At 41.8% G+C, this 20145-nt stretch overlaps 1 protein-coding gene across 2 annotated transcripts in view; it reads left to right on the top strand.

Annotated features, from left to right (window-relative positions):
• PDZD2 (PDZ domain containing 2) overlaps positions 1–20145 on the top strand; it is a 496705-nt gene that overhangs the window by 437291 nt on the left and 39269 nt on the right. For both annotated transcript variants that reach the window (XM_073620669.1, XM_073620675.1), the window contains 3 exons: positions 985–3994; positions 4519–4636; positions 17774–17875. In XM_073620669.1, the coding sequence (XP_073476770.1) occupies positions 985–3994; positions 4519–4636; positions 17774–17875 (3230 nt within the window). The remainder of the gene's footprint in view (positions 1–984; positions 3995–4518; positions 4637–17773; positions 17876–20145) is intronic.

Here is a 20145-nt window from a genome sequence, read left to right as displayed (position 1 = left end):
AGGATCAATTTAAAGGCTACCTTCAACCATAACAGAAAGGGGGGTGCAGAATCTCGTGTAATATTTGGGCATATTACAGTTGTCTTGAAAGGGTTTTATTTTTTTTTTTTTACAATAAGTGTACTATTAAAATAGGACAAATATTAAGTCTTTTGCCCTGTACACACGGTCGGACATTGATCGGACATTCTGACAACAAAATCCATGGATTTTTTCCGACGGATGTTGGCTTAAACTTATCTTGCATACACACGGTCACACAAAGTTGTCAGAAAATCCAACCGTTCTGAACGCGGTGACGTAAAACACGTACGTCGGGACTATAAACGGGGCAGTAGCCAATAGCTTTCGTTTCTTAATTTATTCTGAGTAAGGATGAGCTCCGGCGTGTTCGCATGGCGCACGTGCCGAGCCCGCCAGGAAGTCGGCACGGCGCAGCGCTAATCACAGGCAGGGAGACATTTCCCGATCTCTGCAGCCGCACATCGGGAAATGTCTCACTGCTTGTGATTAGCGCTGCGCCGTGCCGACTTCCTGGCGGGCTCGGCACGTGCGCCATGCGAACACGCCGGAGCTCATCCCTAATTCTGAGCATGCGTGGCACTTTGTGCCTTGGATTTGTCTACACACGATGAGAATTTACCCGATCGCACTTTTTCTGTCAGAAAATCCGACCGTGTGTACAGGGCATTACAATTGTTTTTTTCAATTGCACAATTTATTGTGTGCAAGTTATGTTAGAAATGTATAGCTCTTATTATGTTAATATTTAATATAGCTTTTAAGCTTCAGTGCAGGGGACTTCATTCAGTTTTGTGGTTCCAGATTTTGCCTTCTCGGGTCCCCAGAAAAAAAAAAATTGATAGCCCTGTTTAGGTTTTGGAGCAGCAGCTATAGGAATGCTCATAGTAAGTACATTTAGTAGTATATAAATAGAGCTCTTCATTTCTGGGATTGTTCACAAGGCTTTTTATTTGATTACAGCTGTTGATCGCTTGTCCCACATTATCATGACATCAGGGTCAGATACAACAAGGGAAGACCATCTTGAGGAAACATCAATGGAGAAAGACCATTGCAATACTTACCTTCATCAGTGTTGCCCTACTGATAATGATTTGCCTTCATCAATTTCTCCTGTAGTGGACAAAAAAGGAGAACCCAACCTTTGTTCTTCACCTGGGCATTGTGATGGTAGCCCTGTAACTAACATTGATGATTTTATAAGTGAGCTAGACCAGACGGGTAATATGGAGGTTAAGAGTTTTTTGGAACAAACAGCATATGCTAAATCTGACTCACCTGCTAATAAACTGTCAAGCAACAACACAAGCTTTACCTACCAAGCTGTAGATACTGCTGGTCCACTAGGGTTTTCCATTTTGGACACTATTCCTATAGACAATACAGTTGCTGTAAATAAGAACAGCTTAAGTAGTTACTGTAGAAATTTTAGCAACTTCACCACAGAGGATTTCTCTCTGTCTGAACAGTTTGAAAGTAGTTCTTTTGAACTCTCAAACTCAATGTATGGAACAGTGGAAGACTCTGACAGTGAGTCTTTACTGGAAATCCCATCAGATTCTACAAGTGATATGATTTCATCCCTTCAGAACCAGTCTTTTGTATCTGAAACACAGGCAACCACAGATTCAGAGGAAGAGCCAATAGAAATCTGTTGTGCTAGCAAAAAGGATGATGTTGAAATGCATAAGGCTCCACATTCTTACCAATCTGAGCCAGTTATTTGTGAACCCAGGCAGCTGAACTCTGGTTACTGTCTAGGTCCAAAATGTGGAGAAACTTCTGAAAACATGACCTCTTTAGATGCTTCCCATAAGAAATATGCTCAGGAACCTCTTGAACAAGTTGATTTAAATGTGGAAGACTATTTAAAAAAAGGTTCACCAATGCTTACATGTGATCCTACAGAAGTCAGACCATCTCTGTGTGTTGATATTTATAACCTGGACATTAACGCCACAAGTCAGGTAAATGCTAAAGATCAAGCAGATAGTCTATCTAGTCAAACTGATTGTGGTAAAGGATTATTGTTTAATATAAATACTGATGTAAGGACTAGTATCTGTTCCAAGGAACCCCTTGGTGCCATACAGTCTCCAGTAAGAAGTACAAGCCACCAAACCTCAACATCAGATGAGAAAAATGGACTTGAAAAAACAGAAACCAAAACTGTAAAAAGTTCCACAACAAAAACCTCTGTTGTGGAAAGATCCAAGGTAAATGGAACTGGCTCAAAGCTACAAGATGGTAAGAGGGTATTGAACAGTAACCCAGATATTCTCAGTACCCAGATGCCTAAGCCAGGGCCAAAGTTAAAGGGGCTTTCTATAAAGAGTAAAAGTAGGCCCAATGCTGATTTAGCTAAATCATTTATTAATAAAACAGAAAGCTGGGACTATAGAAAATCCACCACGCAGCCTTCTCCTAAACTTCTACCCAAGAGGCCCACCATAATGGATGGGCCACCTTCTCCCAGAGATTTGAGCAACAGAAGAGCTACAAATAAAACTATACTGTCCCAAGCTAAGGTCGATCCCAGTTCAGTGGTTAGTTCCAAGTCAAGCCTCGGTAGTAATGAGAAATCACCAAACAATGGAACAAAAAGTCCAGAGGAAAGCAATCAAGAGATCGAGTCCTCTGTAGATATGGATGAAAGCTTTGACACTGGAGACAAAGTTGCATGCCATCAAACCACAGACACTGGCAAGTGCTTCAGCAACAAAAGTGATATTGATATCAAACAAAAAGGAGACCTAAGCAGAGTTTCTAGAAGCAACACAGTGCCTAAAAATGAAACCCACAGTTTGGCTTCTGTCCATAATCGTGAAGAGCAAATAGACAATAATGATGTTCGACGTACATTCATGGAAGTAAAATTGTCTCCTTCTCTATCGTCTATAAACACACACTTAAGAAATGAAAGCAGAAGTAAAACCGACTATACCATATATGACAGCTTTGCTATTGTTTACAAATCTCCAAAGCTCAATGAACATGCCCCCCTTGTAGAGAAACCACCTAGTGGATCTAAGACAGTGACAAGGACTTATTCAATGCCAACTCATCTTCCAAATGCTGCAAACAATGATGTCCATCATAGAAAAGTTATTTCTTTGGATGATCCAATCAGTTTGCCAGTATCATATCAAAGCATATATGACTACAGTACTGAAGATCTTTCCAAAACAAATGAGGATAGTCTACTTGTCAATGAAAGGGGCTCTGTAAGGAATGATGTACCAAGGTCTGTTAAAAGGAATTATTATTATGAATTCAACTGGCCTCATGAAACTTTATCTTCTTTGACTGTAAAGCAGAGGATTAAGTCATTTGAGAATCTAGTAAACTTTGACAAAAGTGTCATGAAGATCATTGAAATAAATAACACTCCTTTTTCTTGTAAACCTCCATTAACTCGGAGATCTTCAGGTTCAATATCCTCGCATACACAGTCCATTGAGGATACGAAGGTGTTAAGGCGCAGCTTGAGCTCCTGTTGTGATAACCAAAGTGAAGTGTCCTTAGCAACAGAAATGGCAAAATCTTCCTCAAGTATGGCCTTAACATACACTGAAAAGCTCCCAGTAGACTCTGTAAAGGATATTTCAGACCACGAGTCCACTAGGACTGAGAAAGAAGAGAATTCTGTACATAGGGTCCAGGTCAGAAAAAACAGGACGACGCCAAGCCACATAAGGCCGTCTTTATCCCGTTCCAAATTACGAGAATTGAGAGCCCTAAGCATGCCGGAGCTTGATAAACTTTGCACTGAGGATTTCTCTATAGAGTCTAAAGCTCCACAGTATAAAACAGAACTGGAGATTACACCCAGAAGGACTCCAGGATCCGACTATGTATCTTCTTTAAATGGCACTCGTTTGAGCTCTAAAGACAATGGTGTATCTGGGTTAGCATATGATGGAGATGGGCCACAAGATGGAGAACTTGTCAGAAAGTCATGGTCAGTAAGGTAAGTGATTGTGTTTTCTTTTTCTTCTATAACTGTAGTGCTTCTGTTGAATGCAAAAGGCAACGTTTGACAACCCCTGTCTACATCAACCCTTAAAGTAGTGTATTTATCACAAACCGCTCTGTGAGCCTATTTTCTGAAACTTCCAAGAAAGAAGCATTGTTTCAACCTGGCTGTGGATGTTCTCTGACTCATCTTGGGTCTCAAGCAAGCTTAAATGTTCTAGGGTGACTTTCTTAGGACATAGTGTATCTTTAGAATTAGAATAAAAATATATTACTGGTCATGATTTAGAAACTCAAACAAGGACAATAGACTCTCAAAAGCTTGGATTGAAGCACACAATGCCAGTTAAGAGTTATAAATAACCACTTGACATTTGTTTGCCTGAATTTTCATATTTCATATCAACATAATTTAAATAGAGCAGATCTAGGTGAATCTTTTCTAAAGGATAGGAAATAATATGCAATTTTTTTTTTTTGCCAGCTTCTTACTCTGTTTAATTGTGTTTGTATGTTTAGCTTGGACCAGCTTAGCGTCTCCACCAGGGACCAGCAAAAGCTGCAGGCTGTTTTGACTTCTGTGGCATCCAAATCAGATATCATTACTCTGATTCAGGAAGCAAAAGCACAAGTGGAGGTGAGTGGTTTACATTTGTTACATATTTTCAGTTGGGAACCGACATTTGGTGTGGTGTGTTTTTTTTTTTTTTTTTTGTTTTAATCTTGCTTAGAAACTCTCTTGGCTTCTGACAAACTCCAGAAGTTCAAATAGAACGTCAGCCAAAACTTTTAAACTTTAGTTAAAAAGACCGGAAAAGAAAAAGAGTGTAGAGAGCATAGAAAAAGAAAAAACCCAAGGAGCCACCACAAAAAAGGAATACATGCCCCAGTGAAACCATAGGAAAGGTGGACTCGCTATCCTGCAACTAGAGTTCGGAAAGCGACTGAATCACTATAGGCCCACCAGCACGTCCATGTAGTGCATACTTTCTCTGGGTCCAAACTATCTTCTGCAACTGGTGTTTCCATAGCCATGACGTTGTTAAGAATCTGGGCCCACTCCAAAAGGTGAAGGGGTGTAGGAGATTTCCAATGATGGGATATGGTTAGCCGGGCTGCTAATAAGCAATACCTAAGGATACCCTTTTTGATTTTGGAAATGGGCCCAGGAATCATCTACATTAGGGCGACCTTGGGAGAAGCCTGGATGTCAGATATACACATAGTTACAGGTGGTAAATATGCTCTGCCAGAATGGGGAGAGGAGCCTAAAACCCACCAAATGTAGATAGGAGCCCTTGGCCTATAGACAGTGCCAACATAAACTAGACATGGAGGGGTATATACGGTTGGGGTCAACTGGGGTCTGGATTACTAAAGAGATATCATAAACTTTTTTTTGTTTTGGATGGAGTAGGGAATAGATAAAATCCTATCCCACTTTTCTTTGTCATCTTTGTCCCACTGGAGAGATTTCCACCTTCACTCTCTTGCCTGTAGACCCAACAGGAAATGAAACCTCTTCAAGCAAGGGAAATTCCTTCTTAGAGTGTTGTCTTTGAATTAAGTGTCCCCATTGCAAAATTTCCTCTTTATACCTGCTCCAGTGGCTACTCACTTTCAGATTTTCTCAGTCCGATCCCAGTAACAGTGGTGACCCAGATAAACTAAGAGGGCAAATCTCCAAAGACAGCAGTAAAGACCTTGTAACAAATCCATCCAGCACTCAACCCTTACACCCTTACTTCCACTTTTTTTGTTGGAAATGCACAGTGATAACTAAAAAAAAAAATAAAAAGTACCCAACTTTGATAATTGACCCATTGACCTTACAATGTTAATGAAGTCATATTACATTATATTACCCGATGAATTATGTAATATTTGATTAAAATTGGGAGGTCTATGGGTTAAGTGCCTGCCTTTTCTTCTTTTTTAGAACCTGACTCACCACTTAAAAAAGGGTTTTGCCATTAGATTTCATTTAAATATTAAAATGTTTCACCTTTTTCTACCTTTACTTATTGAGGGAGATTTACAAAAACCAGTGAACTCAGAATATGGTGCAGCTGTGCATGGTAGCCAATCAGTTTCTATCTTCAGCTTGTTCAATTACATTTTTTTTTAAATCAGAATAAAGTCTATTGAGCATAAAAAAGAAAAGGATATGCATACAAGTACAAAGTGCAACAAGCACTAATCAGAAGGATGAAGCATTTGACAGAACCTATGCAAGTGCAGGGTATATAACAGGTCCTATTATTTAGGATAGCCCCAAGAACCTACCCACTTGGGCCTGTGGTGCCTGAGCATGAGAGTAACGCACTTTTTAAGAAAACAGCAGGGAGCGTAGCACAGCACATCACGTGGAGGCATACAAGCATACAAAATGAGAGCGAAAGGCCATATCATAAGCTACATCAGAGACCATATCTTAGATGAGTTATTGGTCGTCTGTGCAAGTGGAGGAGTACTCCAGCCACCTGTCCCAGATTTTGTTGTATTTGGCTGGGCAGCCCCTGTGTGAATACAGTACTTTTTTATAGAGAAGTGTAACGTTCACTGCCCTGATCCATTGCTGAATGGTAGGGGGAGACGCTTTGATCCAAGACCGGGCTATTTGTATTTTGGCCATAAACCGAGACTCTTGCAAAAATATATTTAGGTACTTTTCCTCTTCAGAGATGGCAAGGAGACCTAGTAAACCCTGACTGGAGGCACAGGGTTAGGGTGGAGCCCATGTGGTCGTGGAGGAACTTAACCACCTGCGACCAGTATTCCTGAAGATGAGGGCAAGTCCACAGTAGGTGGTAACATGTACCCCTGGAGTCCCCACACTTGGGGCAGGTTTGGCTGTAGACAGGTTTATATTTAGAGAGATGAATCTGGGTAAGGTAAGATCTATGAAGGATATAGAGGTGTGTGAGTCGGTCTAACAGTTTATGGGGTCACCATCTTACAGGAGGCCAGTCCTCGTTTTCCACAACCCCCAGGTCCGTCTCCCATTTGGATTTCAATTGGTAAGCATGTGAAATGGCCATAGGTAGCATGAGGTGGTTATAGAAAGAGGAGATCAGCTTCTTAGGGTCCTGACCAAGAACCACATCCACCAGGAATGTCGACTCCAGTTTGGGAATGGAGTCTCCGAATTGGGAATTTAGGGCATGATGGAGCTGGAGGTAGCGGAAAAACATGCGTTTAGGTAGACCAAAATCGTCCTTAATGGCTTGAAATGACCTAACCGTACCATTGTCCAGGACCTGTGAGAGAAACAAGACCCCCTTGGCAATCCAAAGATTATAGTCAGGGACGGTAAGCAGTTCGGGCAGTTGGGAATTGTCCCACAATGGTGTGTGGGTGTGGAGTGCAGGGGCCTTGGTGATATCCATGGCAAGCTGCCATACCTTGCAGTGATGGAACGCCATATGGCTTCTAGTGCCCACTGTGTAGACCCATGGGTGCCATTCAGTAGAACCTGAAAAGGATGGGTAACCAAGCTAGTAACAGAGGAGCATACCAGAGTAGAATACCGATCTCTATCTACTTGATTATAGTAGTAAAAGTGGGACTGCTGCGAGGCAATACAATAGAGGGCAAGATCGGGAAGGGCAGTACCGCCCAGATGGACAAGGCATTTCAGAGTTGCCACAAAAGTTTGACGGTAGGAGCCCAATACAAATGTATTAAGGATAGATTCCATAGACTTGAAGACACGGGAGAGGATGTATAAAGGTGCATGCCAGAACAGGTAGAGCAACTTGGGGAGGAAAATCATTTTTACTAAATTATTACGGCCCATAATTCCAAGGGGTAGTCAGGACCAGACCTGGGTCTTGGTTTTAAGAAGGTCAAAGAGGAGCTCTAAGTTTAGGCCTATGTAGTCCGCGGGGTTCTCGAGCATTGCACGCCCAGATATTTGATCCGGCTTGCTCTAACCAGGGGGAGTGCTGCTTGATCTGCCGTAGGGACATCTACATCCAATGGGAGGATTTGGGTTTTAGAACAGTTGATCTGCAGTCCAAACTGCTTTATCAACTGTAGAGCCGCCACAAGGGAAGGGCCGGCATCCTCTAGGTAGAGAAGCATGTTGTCCGCATAGAGACTGACAGTGGGGGCCTGGTAAAGAAGTTGGAGCCATTTGACAAATTTTGGGCCGAAGTCAAACCTGCGGAGACACTCCCACAGGTAGTTCCACTCCACTCCAATGGTGTTATGTGCGGCCTGTAAATTCATAAAGAGTCTCCGGAGATTGAATGCTGTGTTCTTGTTGGGAATTAACCCGGTCTGATCCGAGTGAATTAAACGAAGTATCACTTTATTTAGCCGCAGGGCGAGGAGTTTAGCAAGGATTTAATATCTAATTGTAGGAGACTAAGGCCTTATAGGCTGAAATGCATCAACTGTTCTCATTTGCGTTTGGTCACTGTGGCTTGACAATTAATACAACATATTTTAAGAGCAATCACCGGAGTGCTGATCATCTTTTCCTCATTTCTCTACTCAGCCAGCGACTGTGGATCGAGCCCCCGGGAGCTCTGTTTTCTATGTGATGTATGGGTAGTAGCACTGACTTTTTTGTTTATATTCTAAAGCAGGAGTAGGCTATCGTGGTTGGATGCTTGTCTCCAAGTGTCTATCATGGCAAACTCTGAGAGAAACCTCCCAAATCTGGTGAGGGATGGCTGGGATGACATCTTGGCAGATAAGCCAAGTCCATCAAGGCTGGGGTTAATCGTCATATTAAAATCACCCATCCAGATAGCGGGCACTGTGGGATGTTTGGCCATGAAGGCTATTCTCTCTGGCGGGACAGCAAACTGAAACGGAGGTGGGATATAAAATGCCACAAGGAGAACCTCCAAGCCACCCACGGTGGCATAGAGAAATAGAGACCGACCCTGCAGACCCGACTGCAGATAGTGGAGTTGGAACTGCACTGATTTAGCGATCAGAATAGCTACTCTGCGGTAATTAGAGGTGTAGGTGGCGTGATAAAGCCAGGCAACCCAGGGTTTTTTGAGCGCCATCTGCATCTGTCCTGTGATGTGAGCCTTAACAAGGACAGAGACATCTGTGCCCAAAGATTTGAGGTGGGAAAGGACAGCTAAGCTTTTGGGTTTAGCTCGTAGTCTGCGCACGTTCCATGTAACTAATTTGAGAGAAGCCATGGCAGTTTCGGCGGTATTTAGGCATTCAGTCGGACCACAGGGGACAGCCTCCTTTAGATCAGTCAAACATTTCAAATACAGTGCAGAACAGCATGCAGTACAAGAAAAAAAAAGCATTACATATGCAAGTGTGGCAGGTCTGTGCAAGCAGACGGCAGGGGCCAATGGTCTGTTAGTACTGGTTGCACAGAGAGCCAAGGAGGGTAGTAAATGACCATGAGAATTCAGTATAGAGCAAATACAGTGAGGTTGAGATATGAGGTAAGTCAAATGTAAGTAACTCAAAACACAGAACACATGAACTTTGCCTACACTGGACCAGCATGGCAGAATAAACAAATGACTACCACCGCCACGGCCATGGGGGGTAGCGACTGGCCAGGAAAACAAAACTTAAAAAAGCAACAGTATTCACCAGGTCAGAAAAAGGAACATGGGTTCAAGTGTGACCTTGGCGGGCTCAAGGGGGTGGCTAGTAACTGAAGAGCTTCACAACGGTGTGGGGTGGAAATCTCTCCCTCAATTTGTGGATGTCCTGGCGGATGAGAGAGATGTCGACCTTCACCTCTTCTATTGTAGAAGTGAGGGTAGTTTGGCACAGGGAGATAGCCTTGAGGATTCTGGCGGTGTCTCCAGAGGGTAGCTCTTCTGCTTCTTGAATGGCAGCGGCGCCATCTTCCTCCGCCTGTTCTCGTCCCTCATAGCGATATTTATCCAGCTTGGCCAGAGCCTCGGAGACCCGCTTCAGCGGGGACATGAGTGCGGGAGTGCAGGGAAGACACTACGGGCAGCCTGGGGTTAGAAAAGGTAGAAGTGGTGCTATTCCTCTCTGATTTCAGTATAGTGGAAAGAAATTGCCTTGCAGTTTATAAAACCTTTAATCTATCCCAAATTAAACCAAATAAAAACAAAGAGAAACGAATGGAAAACTGTAAAAGACTGGTGTTATACCCTCTGCCTTTTAAATCAGGCTGGTGGATCGAAACCATAAACATATGGGATGGTTTGGTCTTCCTTAGAAGATGTTATGGGACCCAAATCCCGAAAAAGCCCTATGGTGTCAAAAATGCCACAGAAGTGTTACCCCCTGTGTATCTCAGACAAGGGGTCTATCTCAGACATTGAAAAGGCAGAGGGTATAACACCGGTCTTTTATAGTTTATCATTTGTTTCTCTTTGTTTTTATTTGGTTTGATTTGGGATAGATTAAAGGTTTTATAAACTGCAAGGCAATTTCTTTCCACTATACTGAAATCAGAGAGGAATAGCGCCACTTCTACCTTTTCTAACCCCATTTTCTGCTCCACTTAGGTGGCAGCAATATGTAGAGGCAGCAATTCCTTCTTTTCTTTCATCTTTTATATTTATATACTTTTTCTGCTATTGGCACTTTTGTGCACTTTGACTCTATTATCATCACATACATCTGCATGATAGATACCGTAGCGCAGGGTCACCTGTTATTTTTATACTACGGGCAGCCTGTCAGTGTATTAAAGGGAGGATTACCCCACAGGATCGATGTAAAGGATGAATTCTCAGACGGGGCTCTCACTCTACACACCCTACGCCATGCAGCTCCAGGTAAATGAACCCCATTGTGTCTGAGAAGACTCCAGGACACCATTAACTAACATGTGCTTACCAGTGCTCAATGTGTGGCCCGCTGGATTTCAGACCTCATTATGGAGCACAGTGGGTTGCACAATGAGGTCTCAGCAGCTTTGGTGGGTTTTACGTCTGTACCTGCCAGTTGACTGTGACAGACGTGGTCCCAGCACTAAGCACAAGAACTGGACTGATCACTCTTGGACTTCTTTTTTTCCAGTGGGTAAATTGGCCAAGCTGTGAGTGGAGGTGTGGCTGAGCAAGCTATATAAACTGACTGCCAGCAATCTCTGTATACTGACTGCCAGCAATGACAATCAGTACATCATTGAACTTCCCAGTGAGATTTGGACATTAACTCCCAGTAAGCTCTGTACATAGACCTAGAGCATACCCTGTTATATGGTCTTCCAGGTTGGTTGGCCTCAGCCAGAGCTAATGTGGAGTCAGGATCAGGGCAGCCAGATATAGATGGATCATAGCCTTTCTGGAAGGCCTGGGTAAAGGGATGTGAGACATTTTATGGTTTGGACAGGCAGGGTGGCTGGCATACACTGAAAGTACATTTTTGAGGTCCACATTAGAAGGTCAAATTCCACTTTCACAGAACAGACTGTGCTGGGAGCTGTGTCTGACCTGGTGGGTTATAACTCTCCCAAGCTGTGTTCCAGCAGTAGTATTGCCTACTTAAATAACCACAAATCTCTAAATGTAAGCTGCACTATAATGAACAGCTGCTTATAACCACTAGTAATGTATGTCAGGTTATTTGTATGGTAAGTATGAATTGTACAGGATGTTGACTTTGGTGAACATTTATTCTGTCTCCAAACAAAATATAGGTACAATGTTATTAGGCAGTATATCAATACTATTACATTAAATTCAGAGAAACAATTGTTCCTGTTGCATTACAGTTTTTATATTTATATATATATATATATATTTTTTTTTTTTTTTGCAAAATCTTTTTTATTAATGCATTACGGTTGTTAGTGGATGCTGGAGAATTAAATAACTCAAATAGGCAGTGTCACCTTGCCTATTCACCTTGTTTGTTGCATCAAGGTAGGAGACCACATGCTCCCCCATACCCAAATGCATTGGGTATTTTGCAGTGCAGGCCACCAAAGAAAGAGCAGGGTGGGAGTGCTAAAGAGATGAGTAAAATTTTGTCTGGGTGGGCAAAAGATGCTGTCACTTTGAGCTGATTGGGCAAGGTGACATGGTCTTTTTAAAAGTTTCTGCACACTGCTGTCACCATTATGAGGGGCTCCCACCATCCCTGTTGGATCCTTCATTTATTTTATATTATGGAGAATAGCTGGAACAAAGGTGGGTAAGAACACTCAAAACTCCTGGTGGACAGAAACTAAAGCAGAGAGATCACACTGTTGGAGTGTCCAAGGCATATAACAAGCCATAAGATTACCTATAGGGCTTCATTTTTATCTATACTACCATTTTTGGGTGTTCCTGACCACCTACCACCTATGGTATATGTACCTTAGTTTCAATGTTTCTAGGATGGAAAAGGATCTGGGGGTCCTAGTAGATAGGCTCAGCAATGGCATGCAATGCCAAGCTGCTGCTAACAAAGCAAACAGAATATTGGCATGCATTAAAAAGGGGATCAACTCCAGAGATAAAACTATAATTCTCCCACTCTACAAGACTCTGGTCCGGCCGCACCTGGAGTATGCTGTCCAGTTCTGGGCACCAGTCCTCAGGAAGGATGTAGTGGAAATGGAGCGAGTTCAAAGAAGGGCAACAAAGCTAATAAAGGGTCTGGAGGATCTTAGTTATGAGGAAAGGTTGCGAGCACTGAACTTATTCTCTCTGGAGAAGAGACGCTTGAGAGGGGATATGATTTCAATATACAAATACCGTACTGGTGACCCCACAAAAGGGATAAAACTTTTTCGCAGAACAGAGTTTAACAAGACTCACGGCCACTCATTAAAATTAGAAGAAAAGAGGTTTAACCTTAAACTACGTAGAGGGTTCTTTACTGTAAGAGCGGCAAGGATGTGAAATTCCCTTCCACAGGCGGTGGTCTCAGCGGGGAGCATTGATAGCTTCAAGAAACTATTAGATAAGCACCTGAATGACCGCAACACACAGGGATAATACTGACACATAATCACACACATAGGCTGGACTTGATGGACTTGTGTCTTTTTTCAACCTCACCTACTATGTAACTATGTAACTATAATTTAAAGAATGCTATATAATGAGCACGCCACTCTTAAAAAATGCTAACAGGCCAGGCGACTTTTCAAGGCCACTGGAGACCTCTTCCTCAGGTAACAGTGACACCAAACCGATAAGAGATCCAGGGTTATTCATAAAAAATGAACGCTCTTTAAAGTTCCAACGTGCCTCCACATAACAAATGTCTTTGTTGGGGGCGACAGATTCATGAACCTGGAGCGTGCACTGCATGTGGAGATGCTTTCTCCCCATCGCTGCAGCTATCACACGGACAGTGCAACGGTGGGGAGTTTTGTATCTGGGTGGAGCCTGATGAGGATTTGCCAGTACTAGTTCCCGATCAGCTTTGCTTCCCTTGTGATTCACAGGAGGCAGATCTGTAGCCAATAGACAGACTGCTTTTGGCTATAGAATTCACCCACTGCCAGCTGTCAATTACAAGGAAAGAGCGGATGTGATGGGGAACTAGCATGCCAGCTTCCCCATCAGGCTCCACCCACTGCAGCATTATTGGTTGCAACTAGACTGTGGACTATGAAGTGTTAAGGAACGGGTTACGGCGGCAAATATGCTGCTCTACACTGCATACAGGGACAGTCACTCTTCCTGTCTCTGTACGCCAACTTAGAGTAGGTCTTAATCACCTCTAGTTTTGTTATATGGAAACTAAAGGTCGTTATTTTTTCAATTTGGTGCATTAATAGCATCACTTTGTAAAAACGGCGCTATTGAGAACTACCTGAATCTGCCGCATGTGACGGGAAAGTTACCAAAATGGGTGACAGGAATTTTTTAATCTGGTGCAGGCCATTTTAAAGGGCCATAGTGCTAAAAAGTGTTGTAGAGATTTATTGAATTCCCCAGACTGTTTAAACAGACCACATTAGCAATGAATTCTCTGTACTTTTTAGGCAGGCTATACTCTGAACAAAATTCAGCTGAATCAGCAGGGATGAGCCGAATTCTGACCAGTGTGTGGCTGCCACCAATTTTCTGCTGCTATTGGTCAGTGTATTCTGACAGTGGCAGGTACAGTTGTCAGCATACTATGTCCCTATGGGGAAGATTCCCCAATCCACCTCATTTGTGTGGATGGAGCAATCTGTTTTTTTTTGGGGGGGGGGGGGGGTTTGAGCCTGTTGTGTGGCCGGCTTAAAGCGTAACTAAACTCATTGATTTAACAATTTCAAAAAACAGTTCTATTCATGGCACGTGCCGGGAAAGTAACTGTCACATTGGTTGTGCTCTCAACCAAACTGTCAAACCATCAATTGGCTGGTGTCATAAATGATCACATTGTAGCATCATGGCAGTTGAAGATTAAACAGAGGCCAAGATGGCAGCTTCCATGGCTGACAAATATAGGAGGGATTCGTTTTGCCTTAAATAGAATAAAGGTGAAAGCCCCACTGAATCCACATCACCATATATTGTATTGGCAAGCAATGTCTAGTTCGTCAATTAGACTGGATACCTCCTGTTATACCAGTAGTTAACTATAGAACTAAATGATGAGGACAAAGGAATGTCACCTTTGACTAAAATGCGTTAGTTCACTCTGCCTCTGGTGAAGCTAACGCATTTTATTCAATTTTGTTTCATCAATAAAGTCTTACAATTTTTTGCATTTAGACTGTAGTTGACCCTCCTATTTTTTACCGTTCGGGTGACATTCCTTTGTCCTCATCATTTACTTCTTCGTTTTGCCTTAACCTAATCCCCTAACCTAAAACTAGAGTTCTACTTTAAAGTAAAAAATGTACTTTTGATCCACCACCATCCCCATTTTCTGCAGTAGATTAGTAAATAATAGAACGCATTTCAGAAACTCTACATCTTGTGAGTTAAGTAGATGTTTACAGTTTATAGCTGAGACATGAGGTAGACGGATAATTGAATTTTCCATCTCTGTTTTGCTTAAGCATTAGTCATATTGCATTTGAGGCATGTGAGCTATTTTTCAGGATAAATGAAAGACATTACTCTATTATCTTGGGATACAGTGGCATATACCAAGGTGTTTAACTTTTGCTATGAGAAAGTGGCCCTGAACTGACCTCCTTTGTGGATCACCCTGTGTTTATATTTAATGTGTTCTCATTTTGGTCTCTTTTATGTCTTCTTGCTGACAAATCCATACCCATTAGAGTAAACCTTTTTTTCTTTATCACTAGATGATAATTTGTCTCATTTGTGGTTTATAGTCCATGTTTCAGTTCCTAATATTTCAAGGTTTATAGCCAGAGTTGGGTTGCCGTTTGCAATAAATACAGTCTTGTTGGCAGGTTTAGATATGTGGTATTTGATGCTTTTGCTTTACTGTGGCTTAGCGGTCAAGATGAATATCCTTCTTCTTGTTCAGTGGGACTGTGATTAACCCTAAAGACAGTCCTATAATTATTGCCTTGGGCTGTGTGGATGCATTCACTTGTTCAGAGCTCAGGTCTAACGTTTATGTAGGTTTCATACTTGCTTTATATGCTATTTTTAATGTTTATTTTCATTTAAGTGTGTCTCCTCGTTTTGCAAGGCCAGTTGTTTGCACATACCTCAAGGTACCTAGTGTTGGATTATTAAGGTATCTTGTTTCCTGGTGCTACAGACTGGAAAACACTCTCTTTTTCATAAGGTTATCATCATAATTTGTATGTCTAGTTTAAGGGTTTATATGGAATATGAATTTATGTGTTTGGTTTGGAATCTTTGTTGAATAGAAAGTTACCATTTTTTAAAGGGCACAGAGGGAGTTCTCGTTTATGTCCCAAGAGTTTCTGGCTACATTATGGGGCTTAAAATTTGTAGAGACCTGTCCACCAACTAAAACACCGATTTGTAAGCAAGGTCCTCTCATCCAACATCAGCACCTGACCTCACCAATACCCTTTCGGCCGAATAAACACAAATTCCCTCAGATGTACTCCAAAATTTAGTGGAAAACCTCTCCAGAAGACTAGAGTTCTTTTATTGAAACCAGCATTAACCTTTTCAGCAATTTGATCTATAGTAGCTCTTCTTTTAGTTTGGACTACACGGGCCAACCTTCACTCTCCAGGTGCATTACTGAGCCTTAGCCACCCATTACTGGTTCACCAGTTTTTCTTCCTTGGATCGCTTTTGGTAGGTCCTGACCACTGCAGACTGGGAACATCCCACAAGAGCTGCAGTTTTGGAGTTGCTCTGACCTAGTGGTCTAGCCATTACAATTTGGCCCTTGTCCTCCTCCGAAGCCTCTCTGTGCCAGGCTCCGTTCCCTGCGAGCATTGCGACGCACGGGGCGGAGCCTGGCGGCAAATTAAAAAAAAAAAAGTAAAAATCATAACACATACAGTACTGTAATCTTACAGATTACAGTACTGTATGACATTTTTTCACATTTCCTTTTGTCCCCAGTGCTTTGTCCAATGCCCTGTGTGCAGTTTTATATTATATATACCGTTCTTTCTGCCTGGAAACTTGAGATTGTCCATAGCAACCAAAAAGTGTCCCTTTACGTCAAAAGTGGCTTTAGACCAGCTAGAAAACAGCGATAGTAAATTAGAACACTTGCAGATTTGAGCGATAGTGACTCGTGGGGAAATTTATTTTATTATTATTATATTATTATTATTTTAATTATTTATATTTATTTATTAGATTATAATTTATGTTTTTGTGTTTCAAACTTCATCATATCCGGGATATCTACTAGACTCTTGTTTGGACAGATTTAAGTGTGTTATTGTTAAGAATTACAGGCCTACAATATAAAACGCCAAATTTCCATGCAAAATAATTGTACCGCTTTCAGCACCTAAAATCCGAAATAATCATACCGCCAGGGAGGTTAACCTCCTCTTCTCAAGAGAGAATAAATTCAGTTCCTCTAATCTTTCCTCATAGCTGAGCTCCTCCATGCCGCTTATCAGTTTGGTTATTAGAGTATCTTATTTCCCGATACAAGATGTAATGAATAGATGGAAAACAAGGCAATGGCTGCACAAATCCTTCTCCAAATGGATAACATCCAGTGGGTCAGCAACCGAAGGTTTCCAAATGCAAGGCATTCAACCAAATACCCACGCTTCCTCCATTCCATATTGTGGAGGACATATGTGGACCTTCTTTTTGGATTGAATGCCTTGCATTTGGGAACCTTTGGTTGCTGACCCACTGGATGTTATCCATTTGGAGAAGGATTTGTGGAGCCATTGCCTTGTTTTCCATCAATTCATTACATCCAGATGAGAGCACTTACATTAACTGCTCCTTGATTCCATCAGGTATTTCATGCTATGTAGTTGCCACCCACAAGACGGTCTATTTTTGGTCTCCCCTTAGTAGAAACACGCCAGATAATTTAAAGGTCTGGAGCCAGATCTTATGAAATAATGCCCTGAAGAAGTGTCCTCTAGGCCGTGAAACATGTTGGCAATCTCCATGTAAACACCTTTTTCCGGCATGTTGTGTATATGTACTTTTTATAAATCTGCGGGCTTTTTTTTTGATAGCCCTCCTCTTTGATAAATGTACGTAAGTCTTTTTCTATATTTGAATTAATACTATTTTTTAACAAATATGTGTATGGTATATTATCAGGGAACCACCACACCTTAACGCCCATTAGCTTCAGCAACAACATGTTCACTTGCTGCCTAATATATCCCATCCACTTTTTTTACGTGCCATTGTAATGAGATAATCAATGGTCATAATGTTATGGCTGATCGTAAATTCGGTATAGTAATAATGTTAGTCACAATGCTGTATTGATGACCTTATCCCATTTGTCTCTGCTCCAACAGCGGAAAGAAGATGTGTATTTTGTAGTACTGAATAAAGAAGTGGGAGCCGGTCTGGGCTTCAGCATTGCCGGGGGAGTGGACCTGGAGCAGAAATCCGTCACTGTAAGTAAGGTGCAGGTGTGTCTGCCCAGCAGCTGGGAAATCGAAAATCCCAATTCTGTATTCCGCAGGCCTCCATAGCAGCCCATCAGCCTTCTTTCAACAGGGGCTGCACGGCCAATTTCTCTTCAAGGCAGAAGTGACACCTGCTCCGCCGCGGCCAGACACAACTGCATTCAAATGTTTAAAACACGCAATAAATATGTCTGATTGGAGACGGCTTCGCGCATAACTCCGACAAATGTTTTAAACATTATATGTAATCACAGGATAGCAATGTACTCAGAGCAGGAAAAAAACCTCACCTATACACTTGAGTGATATCTGGTAGAAATAAAACCATTTCTATATTATTCATCTGCATAGTGCTGACAGACCCTGGCTGGACCAAGTCCAATTTTTGGCCGTAGTTCACCAAAAATGAAATCTCTTTTTAGCATTGTAGAATATGGATGGCAGATGCTTGACAGCGAGTGCATTGAACAGTGCTGGATTAAACTCTGTGGAGGCCCCTGGGCAGTTGAAACCTTGGAGGCCCCCCTCGCAGGTTTCTGTAGGCTTCTCGTGCGCTCTGTTGTCAAAACATTGAGTAGTGTGCGCGTCAGACGCTAGATGAAGATGACCCTCACTACTGTACATGGTAGGTATGTAGGTTGCACCAAATTTTTTTACAAACTAACAGCTGAAAGAAGATGAGCTTTGAAGGCCTCATGTACACTGCCGCTGGTAGACGGACATTTAAGAGCAGTTGGGCGTTTTTTTCAGCTGCCCCTGAACTCTCCTCTGTTATCTTATCAGTACATGTACACAGGGTCGTTTATAGTCATTTCTAGGCAGTTGAGTTTAGAAGCCTTTTTTGAAAAACAAAGAAATGCATTTAGGACAGATGTTCAGAGGCATTTGAAACGCCAAATGCCTCTAACGGCTTGTAAACGCGGTAACTTACCTTTAGCCGCGTTTTGTTTACAGGCATTTTTATCCACTTCCGGACCGCTGCACGACGATGTACGTCCTTACTTTGAAGGGGGATATCGTTATTATGGCCTAACCCTGGTATCTTCTTCTTCAGCCGGTGGTCCGGTTTCCCATAAGAGTGAGCGGAAGATGGCCCCCACCAGTCTCCATAATAATGCAGGGCGGAAGCGACGTTAAAATGTCACTTCCGCCCATAGCTCTTAAAGGGCCTTTTTTTTTTTTTTTTTAAATGACAAATTTTTTATCTTTTATTTTTATTGCATTAAAGTGTAAATATGACGTTTTGACCCCAGATCTCATATTTAAGTGGTCCTGTCTTGCTTTTTTTTTTCTATTACAAGGGATGTTTACATTCCTTGTAATCGGAATAAAAGTGACACCATTTTTTTTTTTTTAAAACAGTGTAAAAATAAAAGGTAAAATAAATAAGAAAAAAAGAAAAAAATCTTTTAACCACTCCCCGTCCCACCGAGCTCGCGAGCAGAAGCGCCCGCATACGTGAGTAGTGCCCTCATATGAAAACGGTGTTCAAACCAGACATGTGAGGTATCGCCGCAATCATTAGAGCGAGAGCAATAATTCTAGCCCTAGACCTCCTCTGTAACTTAAAACATGCAACCTGTAGAATTTTTTAAACGTCGCCTATGGAGATTTTTAAGGGTAAAAGTTTGTTGCCATTCCACGAGCGGGTGCAATTTTGAAGCGTGACATGTTGGGTATCAATTTCCTCGGTATAACATTTTCTTTCACAATATAAAAAAAAAAATTGGGCTAACTTTACTGTTGTCTTATTTTTTAATTCAAAAAAGTGTATTTTTTCCCCCAAAAAAAGTGCACTTGTAAGACCGCTGCGCAAATACTTTGTGACAAAGTATTGCAATGACCGCCATTTTATTCTCTAGGGTGTTGGAAAAAAATATGATGTTTGAGGGTTATAAGTAATTTTGTAGAGAAAAAACCTGTTTTTAACTCTCAAAAAGAGGTTCGGTACTTAAGTGGTTATAGTCGTTTCTAGGCTGTTGAGTTTGGAAGCATTTTTTGGAAAGCAAAGAAATGCATTCAGGACGGATGTTCAGAGCCATTTGAAACACCGAATGCCTGTAACAGCTTGTAAACACGGTAACTTGCGTTAAGCCGCATTTCGTTTACAGACATTTTTCATGAAGATACGTTTTTGACTATTTGAAAAAAAAAAAAAAATTTTAAAAACGCGGCATGTAAACGCAGCAAACCGGACGTTTTTAAACGTCGTTTACTATTTGACAAGTTAAATCGTTCAGGGGAGGTTGTAAAACATT

This window comes from Aquarana catesbeiana, linkage group LG01 (assembly GCF_042186555.1).
Source record: "Aquarana catesbeiana isolate 2022-GZ linkage group LG01, ASM4218655v1, whole genome shotgun sequence".
Lineage (NCBI taxonomy): Eukaryota > Metazoa > Chordata > Amphibia > Anura > Ranidae > Aquarana > Aquarana catesbeiana.
Note: the sequence above shows the minus strand (reverse complement) of the source record. Positions and strands in the feature narration are given on the sequence as shown.